This window comes from Crocuta crocuta, unplaced genomic scaffold (assembly GCF_008692635.1).
Source record: "Crocuta crocuta isolate KB4526 unplaced genomic scaffold, BGI_CrCroc_1.0 scaffold60, whole genome shotgun sequence".
Lineage (NCBI taxonomy): Eukaryota > Metazoa > Chordata > Mammalia > Carnivora > Hyaenidae > Crocuta > Crocuta crocuta.
Window position 1 is genome coordinate 2249900 of NW_027527145.1, and position 12772 is coordinate 2262671.

At 35.9% G+C, this 12772-nt stretch overlaps 1 protein-coding gene across 1 annotated transcript in view; it reads left to right on the forward strand.

Annotated features, from left to right (window-relative positions):
• The window catches only part of LMO7 (LIM domain 7), a 192898-nt gene that overhangs the window by 62257 nt on the left and 117869 nt on the right, over window positions 1–12772 (forward strand). Inside the window, exon 2 of the mRNA XM_077761210.1 lies at window positions 4130–4200. Within this exon, the coding sequence (XP_077617336.1) occupies window positions 4130–4200 (71 nt within the window). The remainder of the gene's footprint in view (window positions 1–4129; window positions 4201–12772) is intronic.

The window sequence follows — 12772 nt, forward strand, 5'->3', positions numbered from 1 at the left end:
GCAATATTGTATGTTTCTTAAGGAATGTAGCCCAGGTATCCACTATAGATTAAAAAAAATCCACGCTAGGGGCGCCTGGGTGACTTAGTCGGTTAAGCGTCCGACTTTCGCTTTGGTCATGATCTCGCANGGAAAAACTTTTTTGTTTTAGTTCCCTTGGTTGGGTCTTAGATGAGTTTATATTTATGGATATATAATTTGCTAATTAAAAATTTTTACTTTACAATAAACATGTTTTGAGTTACTGGGGTTGAGGTAGCTAGTATATACAGTATGACTATTTTGTAATGTTCATGAAAATGTCCAGGGAATCTCTTAAGCCACTAAAAGAAAATTTTTCATTTTATTAGTATTTCAAGTGCCATATTTGTTCTTTCTGTCTCTCTCACACACATATAATCATTATGTTTATGTATTAAGACTCGTTTCTTTTATTCAGGAACTTTATAAAAAATTAATGGGACATTTTTAACTTATGGAGTTACCTTTTATCCCCAGAACAGTGGAGGATTATTTTAAAAGGCATATTACATGGTGAAATATACTAAGTTTATAGATTGAAGACAACTTAACTGTTTTAGTTTAGGAACATTTAGTGTGTGATGCAGCTGGAATACTTTCTTGCTGAGCACCTATAAAATGCTGTAGGTTTTTGGTATTGGTTGCATGTGGACAGTTCTGTAATCTTCTAGGAAGTTAAACTTTCTGAGCCTCAGTCTTCTTATCAGTGAAAGGAGAAAATTAAGGATTATTAAATGTAAGGAATTTGTGGATTATGTAGATAATGAGAAAAACTACCTAGCATAAAAATTTCCTTAATCTTTAAATATAGGAGATATAGAAAATTGACCTAAATCTGATGGTTTCTGACCATTTTGAATTTCTTAAAATGTTAATTAATTTGTATATCTATTGCACAAGAAATATCTGTGGTTGTTACAAAATATAAATAAGCAAAAATATAGTTAAATAACCTATAATTCTATCATTTAGAAATAATTACTGTTAATATATTTATTTCATATTTATTTATATAATACTATAAAGTTATAGTAATTAGTATATTCCATATATTCCATAAATTACTTTATAATGAGTACATTAAGAATTTTCTAAATTAATTTTTTTTAATTTTAGAGACAAAGCATGCAAGCATGGCAGGGGTTGGGGGAGGGAAGGAAGGAGAGAAAGATAGAGAGAGAGAGAGAGAGAGAGGGAGAGAGAGAGAATCTTAAGCAGGTTCCATGCTCAGTGCAGAGCCTGATGTGGGGCTCCATCCCATGACCCTAGGATCATGACCTGAACCGAAATCAAGAGTTGGAAGCTTAACCAACTGAGCCACCCAGTTGGCTGGCTCCTACATCAAGTATTCTTTACAAGTAATCTACATTCATGACATGAGTTTAAATTTCATGTAGTTTTCTCTTTTATGGTTACATCCTAATTTAACTCATTTCTTACTGGGCATTAAGGATGCTTGTAATTGTTGCTGTTACACATAGTGCTGTGAAACACTCTTGTCATGTCTTTGTGTTCCTGTCCTGCTATTTTAGTATAAATTTCTGGATCTGCACTTGCTGTGTCTCAGAGTACGCATATTTAAGACTTCAAATACATACCCCAAATTGCCTTCTAGAATGATGGCATTGTTTTATAATACCTCCAGTAATGTATAGAGTACGCCAGATTCTCATGTCCTTAAAATATGGATTCTTACTCAAAAATCTTTGTTAATCTTCTATATTTTGTTATCTTTATAAGTACAATGTAAATGGAGTCTGGTTTTATATTATCAATATTTATATTTTGATAGATATTATATATATACAAGAGTACACTAAAATCTATGTACCATGATTTTTGCCTTTTTATAGTCTTTTTAGGGAAATAAACCATTCTGGATAGTTGGGTTTTCTGAATATTTCTGTGTATTTTATTATTTCTACTTAACTATTCTGAATGTTACTCAGCTTTCTATATGGTGCAGAGGTATTCCTTTGAGGTTTAACTATCAGAGTGTGTTGTCAGAGTGCTAATTTGAAGGCCGGTGCCTGGAAAGAGGTTAAGCTTCATGGCTGTTAACTACCCTCAGGTGTTTGATTGCGTAGCATCTTGGCCATTATAAGCTAATAAGTAGGTGATATTTTCCTTGTTTGAGATGAGTAGATGGGTCCAGAAAGGTTATTTAACTTGCTTAAGATCACACAGCTCTTAGTTAATGAAAGTAGGATACGAACATACTTTTGTCTGACATGAGCCCTTTCTCTTTCCATTTCGTCATTTGCTGCCATGCCCTCCTGATTGGCCTCATCCAGGGCTGTTGACTGTCACTCCTCACTGTTATCCATGTGTCAGTAGGAACTATCTTCCTTTCTTGTAACTCAGTGCTTCTAATCTAGGTTAATATGGGAATTTAAATCAGCAGATTGTGCCAGTGGTAGATAATCAAGTATTGGTGGCTCTGAGGGGCTGTTCTATGACTAGACAGACTGGACTTTGACATCTGTTTTGGATGTTCCTGGGACTTTTTCATGCTTTTTGGGCTTTTGATAGGAGTTTTCAGATAAATTAGATGTTACTGTGTTTTTACTGGTTAGGACCGATGCTCATCTTGAGTTTGTTTGGGGTCTATTTGGGGGAAATTCAAGAGAGTTTGTGCTGCATGGGGTACCTGGGATAATCCATGGGCCACTCAGGGTTTTCCCCAAAGAAATGTACCACTCTGTTTTGATATGTTTTATTGCATTTTTATACTTTGTGTTTTACTTATATCACTGTGAGGTCTTTGAGGGAAGAGCTTCCTGCATTTTTTTTTTCTTTAGACCTCGACCCAGTATCCAGGTAAGTGCCTGTAACAGAGACACTCAGCAAATGTTTAATTCATGCAGCGATGTAGCCTTCCTGTAGATTAATGCTGTACTTAGGAAAGGATCTTCTACTTCTTATGTTTGAGTGGCCCAAGCCCCTGTCCGTATTTATAGAGCCAGCTTATAAGAAACTAACTTTTCTTCTAAAAACAAGTGCTGTTTTTCACTTAATGGAAAATATGTCTAGCTATAGCAATGCTGGGCACCATGGAAAGGACGTGGAAGGCATACAGGGACTCTTTGTGGGCTGCAAACCTAGCAGGAGCCTTGTAGCTCACTTAGGGTTTAAGATTCGGGACTTCCCAATCAGCTTCCAAGACGGTATTTTTCCCTGAAGTGGCAGGTGGAGCGAGGACCCCTGCCTGCAGGTGTTGGGTGCATCTCTCGGGCTGCTGGTGACACGGCTATTGCAGAGCACTCTTCCTGCACCGTTAGCTAGGGGGCCGGTTTCAGGAGTTGTTCTTGGGCCAACTGTTTCCCACTGTGGCCTCCATTTTCTCTGCTACTATATCCTCTGTAAGATCCCCTTTCCTCCCAGCCGCTCCACCCTCAAGAGACCACATCTGTAGACATTTTCCAAGTGGTTTCGCTAAGGAACATTGGTTGTGGTAACTGTTCATATGTTATATGTTATAACATATATGTTTATATGTTATAGCCATAAGGGGAGAATTATCTGCTTAAAATATGCACCATCTTCCATGTCTGTCTTTTGTCTCTCTGTGTTGGGATTTAATAGCCTTCTCTCTACGATGTTTCAGTAAAGAGTTCATTACACAAGTCAGGGCCATTTCATGAATCTGTTTAAGGAGAGTCATGCCATCTGCTATTTAGCTTTGCTATGAAATTTGAGTAATTTAAGGATGGGATTGATATTAGTGATGTGCATATATGGTTGGTATTTCAAGTTTATATCTTAATCTGGTTTTATTTACTCTTGGTAAACTAGGTTGCCCATAGGATTTTTATAGAAAACATATTGGAAATTTAGCTTCTAACTTTTGGTGATCAACCATTACATAGTTACATTACAGAAAACTCTCATTGTGTTTTTTTTTTTCTTTTTATATTTGTTCATACTAAAATGGTTAATCTCTTTGTAACTTAAAACCACATGTAATCTCCTATATGGAACAAATTTTGGTGACGTATGTACTTCCTTCAAGTATAACATTAGTTACATATTAATTAATCTTATGCTGAATTTTACTTGTGTGTTAACCCTGACTGAGAAAAAATTAATACCCAAATCTGTCTTTCAGGCAGTAACAGAGAAGAATTTTGAAACAAGGGATTTTCGAGCTTCTCTAGAGAATGGTGTCCTGTTGTGTGAGTAAGTATTTAAAGCACATAAAACATTCTTCAAAAGCAAAGGTGTGTGTGTGTGTGTGTGTGTGTGTTATGAGTTGTTGTCATAGCCACCTTAGTCACCGATCTGTTTTCTTGGTAACAAGTGAGATTTGATCTCTGCAAATTGACACCCCTACAGTACCAGACAGCAGGAAGGGGTTATCAGTCTCTGCATCTAAAGATAGCATTGGTGAAATATATATTATTTTAAATTAGTAAACAAGAAAGATTCTGTTATTTCTTGATGGGCCAGTAGAGGTGGGTAGTTGAGGTAGAAGCTGTATTACATTGCACCAGCTCTCCCTTACTCTGAATATTCTATGGAATATTCAATGTATGGAATTGCCTGGCTTAGAAGTTAATATAAAATTTTTTTTCATCAATAAATAGTGATGCCTGTAGAGCAAATTTAGACAGTAGCAAATTTTTCTTTTAAGCTTTGAGTGGAGTCATTACATTACCACAATCAAGTTGAGTCATGGGCCATTCACATTCAGTTACTAGATTATTGAAAATCGTACCCCAGATTTTGGTTATCATAAGTAAACCAGGCTTCTGGCATGATGGGTGGCATGAGGCCCGCATCATATGTTTGGTTACCGTTCTGTCCTTCTGTGGATGCAGAGTGCAGTTAGCCAGGCATGTGACCTTTGGGGATAAGGGAGAGGCAGGCCTGTGGGATGTAAAGATGAAGTCTTGGGTGAGGTTGCAGGTTCAGAAGTGAGCAAATAAATCATAAGAATGTACTTGAGCATGCACCCATGTTTTTGAAAGGGCTTAAGTACTCCAATCTAGACACTTATCACATAGGTATTTATGGAATCTGTCTCAAAGCAAACACTGGGAGTATATGTACTTATATTTTCATGACTTAGATTATCCTTTTAAAGGAATGTTGTCTGCAACAAATATCAGGAATCAAAGGGCTTAGGTTTGATTCCTTGCCCCATTACTTTTGGATACTTGAACAATTGATTTAATACCTGAGCCTTATTTTCTCATCCCTAAAGTGGAGATCAGCATATCTGATCTGCCTAACTCACAGGGTTGCAAAGTTCCATAATAAATATGTTAAGGTTTTTATAAACTATCATACTTTGCATAAATGTAAGTTGTTGCTAGGAAGATGGCCATGTAGATAACGGCCTCTATATCATCAGCTCTTTTGGTAGATGTTCACACTTTTTTCTGTCTTAGAGCAATGTTGTAAAGTTGAACCAGATGAAGTTATTGATATTCAACCATTTGTGACCTATAGAAATGTCAATTTCATGTGGTTCTACCTGATACATAGCAGAAGAGGCATATGAAGAAAGGCCAAGTAAAGTTTATGGGGTGTTTCCTGTCCTCTTCTGATGTCATATGTAGAAGTGCCATTGCCGGATAGTGTTTAAACTAATTCTAGTAGACCGTGTGGTCAGTCTAATTGGTCAATGTTAGGAAATTATATTAATGTGAAAACTATAAAATCTAAATATGTTCTAATTCATTCAGAAGATGGAGGGGGAAAATGATGGTCAGATGCATGTGACCTTACAGCTACTCTAGCTATGAATATAGACTTATCTAGAGGTTTGCAGTGAAATAACTGTTCATTGTAAGCTCCACAAGTCAGGATAAGCATTAGGTAGGAAGTGAGCCTATGAAGCACCGAATGGTTTGTAGACATGTGAGAGCATTTAGCCCAAACAAATGACCTTTTAAAAAAAAATTTATTTGGGACGCCTGGGTGGCTTAGTCAGTTAAGCGTCCGACTTTCGCTTAGGTCATGATCTCGCAGTTCGTGGGTTCGGGCCCCGCGTCGGGCTCTGTGCTGACTGCCAGCTCAGAGCCTGGAGCCTGTTTCGGAGTCTGTGACTCCCTCTCTCTCTGACCTTCCCCTGCTCATGCTGTCTCTCTCTCTCTCTCTCTCCCCTAGAAATAAAAATTTAAAAAAATGAAATAAAAAAAATAAAAAAATAAAAAAATTTATTTAATATTTATTTATTTTTGAGAGAGAGAGAGAGAGACAGAGTGCAATCAGGGGAGGGTCAAGGAGAGAGGGAGACACAGAATTCAAAGCAGGCTCCAGGCACTGAGCTGTCAGCACAGAGCCCAATGTAGGGCTCGAACTCATGAACCATGAAATCATGACCTGAGCCCAAGTCGACGCTCAACTGACTTAGCCACCTAGGCACTCTGGTGATCTTTTCAAAGAAGTCATTTTGTGGTTTTATACTTCCAGTGATGAACTATTACTTAAGTTCATTTTAGGGATCCCCTTTTTGGGGCATTGCCTGCATAACAAGGTCATTAAACATACTTGAGAGACTCTCTAGAGTTTTAAATTTAAAATGCAATTTATGCAAATCTCTGACTGATTTAAGGTGATTTCTAAAAAGAATACCCAATCTGAGAGGTTGAGCATATTATCACTGAGAATATTCAGAGTTGATGAAAAACAGTTTGGACCACAAGCAGTATTATTAGATTAAGCACAGCAAGCATTCGGATGCATGTTCAGAGATCTATTGGCTTTTAAAAAGTCACTTTAATTTGCAACTTCCAAAAGCTCATTCTCAAATTGTTTCCTAGCTGGAATAACACACTCCCCCCCNTCTAATCAATGTGTTTGGTACCCAGTATTCTTCAAATGAATGTTTTCCAAAAGTAGCATAAGTAAATATTAAGCTGTGGCAATCGGCAATTGTAGTTTATTGAGGGACATCAAAGTGTTGTATATTTGAAATAAAAAAATCTTTCTCTTAATTGTGAAATTGTGATTCACATTATTTATAGCCACTAGTCAATGAAGCATTTAATCTAAAAGGTATAATGCTGGGGGGAAAAAGCCTAGGTAACTATATTCTGTATAAATCCATAACTAAGAAAAGCCTATCTGGTCGGTGTGTGAAATGATTAGGCAGGCATCACTGTTTGATCACCTCCACCTGAGTTGTAATGCCTACGGGGAAAGCAAATTCCACTGTTCAAAGTCTAGTATTAGAAGCCCTGACTTGGGACGCCGGGTGGCTCAGTTGGTTAGGCGTCCAACTTCGGCTCAGGTCATGATGTCACGGTTAATGGGTTCAAGCCCCGCATCGGGTTTTGTGCAGGCAGCTCAGCCTGGAGCCTGTTTCAGATTCTGTGTCTCCCTCTCTCTCTCACCCTCCCCCACTCATGCTCTGTCTCTCTCTGTTTCATAAATATATACATACATACATACATACATACATACATACATACATACATACATACTATAGAAGCCCTGACTCTTAAATTAATGGTAAATATAGAAAGCTGTCTGTCTTTGAGAATATTTTACCCGTAAGAGATCTCAAGTGTTAGCTGAAATATGATTAGGCTATTTTAAAATTCTGAATTCATTTTCTTACAGGAGAAGGCTGACTTCTGCTTGGTTCACTGCCAGAGAAATTGATTCTTGTGAAATACAGGGTCTGCTTGTTGCTATTAAAAGTCACCAGGCATCCTAGTTCGTTATCACCATTAGAGTTTTGTTTTTACTTTATCTAATTTCACCTGTCTTTTATTCATTAGTTGTAGTTTATCCTTTTTGGGCTGGGATTCTGAAATATCAAAGTCAAGAGTTAGAGGAAGTGAGCTTTTTATAGCTTCCACGCAGCTGGCAGTGTTCTGACATTTCAGATAGTCTAAATTGGGTATGTACTCTGTGCTAAGGTTTCAGACAAGATAGACACCCGAGTAATGAGGATAATGTGCCTTTATTGTCTCTTAATCTGATTGACTATTGAAGTAAGTATGTCCTGTTAATCATTTTAGTATCCTTTAGTGTTGATTGACTGTGAGATCTAATTGAGTTGAGGGCTAAAGAATACTGTGCTGGTTAAAGCCTGCTGTAGTAATTCTTTTACTGTATACCTTAGACATGTAATCTCTCTTGGCTTTACTAAACAGTGAGATGGGAACAAAATCTAATTTGGGGAGTTTTCCAGTTAATAAAAGGATTGACAGGAGTCTGTAAGGTGGCTTCAACTCCTTGTTTATTATTAATAGTATTCATTAGGGGAATGAGTAGTCTTCTAACTTCAATGTTTATTAGTGTTCATGAGGACTACCTTACTATATATTTTTAAAAATATGAGATTTGCCACCTACATAAATATTAATAACCTCTCTCGCTCTGTGGTTCTAGCAGAATTATTTCTTTTCTCTAAACATATTTGGTTGAGGCATATATAGCTACTGATATGAGTTAGTAATTTCACAGTTACTCATCTGATGATAGCAATCTTGGAGACACTAAAACGAAAACATACTTTATTCTCTTCATGAAGGAAGATCATTTGAAGATAATTTTATTGGGCGTGTCTGGTTAGTTTATACTTCTCATCCCTGGAATATTGCCAGTCTTTGCTCTATCTCAAGTCAGGCATGCCTCAGAAGTTTATGTCTTTTTGAACTTGGCGCAAATGATTGAGAAAACTCTTCCCACATTGTTACCAGGCCTTCTTTTCCATGGCTTGCAGCTTGGAAAGAGTGAAATCAAGATGTTCACCCATTTGGTTTGAGAAATCTTGTTTCTATTTATGTCTGTCATGTGACTGCTACACTGTCTATCTAAAAGTGACAGAATGTTTTGTGAAAGATGCATTTAATAGAAGGAGAAAGTTTATTTTAAAAAAGTTCCTGTTAATTTTCTATGGGATACTCAGGTGATTGTTCTAAGACATAGGACAAGGTAAAGAACTTTGTCACTTCTCATTCGTGAAAGAGAGCACTGTCTTTTTTTAGGGTTGGAGACCCTAACACATTGAATGACAGTGACATCAGTGGGTCTTTGGGCTTCTGTGCAGTGTTCCATGTGAAGCCCAGATGCCCTTCTTTAATGATGAAGGCTTTTTTTCTTAGAGCTCTTTCTGGTTCTGAATTTTCTGAGGAGGACAGTGACTCTCTAACACGCCAACACTATCCATTGATTCTCATCCATATTATAACCATTTATAATATAACTAATAAAATGATTTTTCTTCACTTCAAGTATTTATACACACACTTTATATATACTTTGTGTATATATAAATGTTATATGTTTATGTATTTAAAATTATATGTCATATATAATTATATAATGTATAATATTGATATATATTATAACAGCATTTATATATTCATATATTTAAATATATTTAATTTACATGTAAATATATAAGTTTATATAAAACATAAAATATTTATGTATCATTTATATATAAATTTATGTATTTAAATATATTTAATTTATATATTTAAGTATATTTAATTTATATTTTAAGTATATTTAAATATTTACATATAAATAGTTATGTATATAATAAGTAATATTAATAATTATAACATGTAATATAATAATATATAATAGTATTTATAATAATATACACATAGAAAGTATATATAAACTTTAAAGTTTCCATATTGTTTGCTAACTCAGTAGTAGGCAAAGATGCAAGTGTTCAAGCTCATAAAGACAATTTTAAAATTGCTTTTAAATTTTAAAATTTTAAAACTGCTTTATCTTCATGACAATAGTTTATGATTGCCACTCTATATGTCCTCTTTTTAAGATTCACAGTCCATTTTTTTGTAATTTGTTATCTACATATAATGAAACATCATTTTAAGAAAACAGTTTATTAAGTTGAAGGCTAGTTTAGTAAATATCGATTTAAAACTTCACTTCTGTTGTACGAGTCACATTACACAGACTCACTGCAAATTTTGCAGGGGTTTTTTGTATTGTGGCCTCAAACTTGAAGATAGAAAGTTCCAGGCCTGTTTCATGACCAGCATGTATCATCTACAGGGTTTTTCTGCCCTAAATGAAATTACTGAAAGGAGAACATACAGCATTTCAGTGATAAGACCTCTGGAAAGAAATGGGAATGATGGCTTACTAAAAATAAAAGGAAGTAATATGTATGCCAGATGTATGAGATATAAGCAATTTTATTAAAGTTGATCAGTAAGAAGTTATTCCTGAAGTCACTTTGAATGTAATAAAGGTACTCAGGCAAGCACATGGAAAACAGTGTGTTGGCTATGAAATAGCCAAAGTATGATAACCCTAACCAGTGTATTGAGAAGTAAATTAAATACTGGATATGATAAAAAAAACAAAATATAATGGTATCACATCAATTAAAAGTAGAACAATTTCCTTATATGATAGAATCCCTAGAATTTTTATATATTGACAATCAGTCAGAAAATAAGGCGAGATCTAAGGTGATAAAAGCAATAGTGACAAAGTTTAGAACACTGTTTACTTTAGAGAAATGTGTGAGGTTTTCATCTTGGATGTTGAAAATGTAATGGTAAGCTCTAAGATTTAAGAAATGAAATGATAAACTGAATTTCTAATAAAGTAATAGATGTCAGTTAATTTATAATTTTAATCCTATGCCCATATTAAATCTAGTCAGGCTTTAAAAATATACTTTTTTAAAATTTATTTTTGAGAGAGAGAGCGTGAGCAGGGGAGGGGCAGGGAGAGGGGGACAGAGGATCCAAATTGGGCTCTCTGTTGACAGGAGGGAGCCCATTGCGGGGCTCAGACTCACAAACTGTGAGATTATGACCTGAGCTGAAGTCTGATGCTCAACCAACAGAGACACCCAGGTGCCTCTCGTCAGGCCTTTCTTAATGAGTATTATTTTAACATTCACATGGAAGAATAAACAGGTGAGAATAGGAAAAATACTAAAAATGAAAGTTTCTGTGAAATTAGATTGTCCCAACATTGGAACATGTGACAAACATAACAAAGCAAAGTGATTAAAAATATAGGTTGCTTTATAAATGTGCATACTCGGGCTCCTGGTGGCTCAGTTGGGTAAGTGTCCGACTTCGGCTCCGGTCATGGTCTCACAGTTTGTGGGCTTGAGCCTCTCATCAGGCTCGTTGCTGTTGGCCTGTCAGTGCAGAGCCTGGAGCCTGCTTCAGATTCCGTGTCTCCCTCTCTCTCTGCCCCTCCCCTACTTGCACTCTGTCTCTCAAAAATGAATAAACATTTATATATATATATGTATATATATATAATGTATGTATTAATATAGGGACAAAGTCCACAATATATTCTTACCCCTAGAAATTTGTGATAAAGGAGATATGAAAACATGGAGAAGAGATGAGTCACTCAATTTCATTGTATTGGGATAAATAATTGGTTACAAATGAATTTATAAGCCCACCAAATATCCTAGATTAAGATAATAAAAAAAGGTGGAAAAATAAAATTGAAGAGTTAAAATCTTTAGAGGCAGTTTAAAATTCTAAGTTTTGAAGGAATGAGGACATAAAACAAAGAAAAAATGGATTTAAATCTGTATAAAATAGTTATTCTGACAACATTCTGAGAAAAAATGTATGAAGCGAAATGACTGAAACATTATCAAGAGTTCAGATAAATTGGTGAAATATACATTTGAAAACCTAATAGGCAAATGAGCAAAGGATGTGACTAAATACTTTACAAATGAAGAAATACTACTGGAAATAAAGAGTAAAATATTTGCCTTCATTAATAAATAATTGTGCTAAAGCAAGATACTGTACAAATGTTTTAAACATTATTCATTTATTTTGAGAGAAAGAGAAAGCACAGATTGGGGAGGAGCAGAGAGGGAGAGAGAAAGAATCCCAAGCAGGTTCCGCACTGTCAGCAGAGAACCCAACACGGGGCTCGAACCCACGAACTGTGAGATCATGACCTGAGCTGAAGTCTGATACTTAACTGACTGGGCCACCCAGGTGCCCACACATGATACTATTTTTTAATTGAAGCCAGTAAATAATTTGAAATGTTACAAAATGATGGCATGTTATGGTGAAATGGTATATACTCAAAATGACCAATTGAATATGAGCTTGTATGGTTCTGAAAAGCAGTGTGGCAATATCAAGTAATTATGTCCTAGTTTTAAAATTAATATGAACATATATTAACTTACCATAAAAATTATAGGACTTTTCTCAATCCTTGCTTTTGGGAATCATAAAGAAAAAGACTACTATGTACAAAGCTTCTTCATAGTGGAAAATATCAAAAACAATTTAAATATCTATAATGTGATAGATCGGTGAAATCTTGTACATCCCTGAAGAGTGTGGTCATGAAGGGTGCAGCTCTGTGGAAGAGCGAGGACAGGGAGCTGAGCTCAGCGCAGAGGACGGTGCTGCGGCTGTATCCCGCCATGAGGTGGGCACACGAGCGCTGCCTCCTGCTGCAAAAGTAAATTGATTCACGTTGTGACATTCCTTTCCAGACATGTATCAAGAGTGCTGATGATTTTATTTTTAGAAATAGAATATAGGAAACTGTAAGGAGCACAGAGGAAGATATGCACACATGATCACAGTGGCGAATATTGGACCAGACCTGCTTTCTGCTATTGGTCTAGTGCTGGGAAATGTCTCCTTACCCAGCGAGATCCGTTTGTGCTGTTACTGTCGAGGTTGCTTAAAATAAGGGAAATCTGCCCTCAGACCACTCAAACTTTTCTTGACTCACTTCAGGGGTGCTTTGGGCATAACAGTGAGGCTAAATAAGAGGGTCCTAT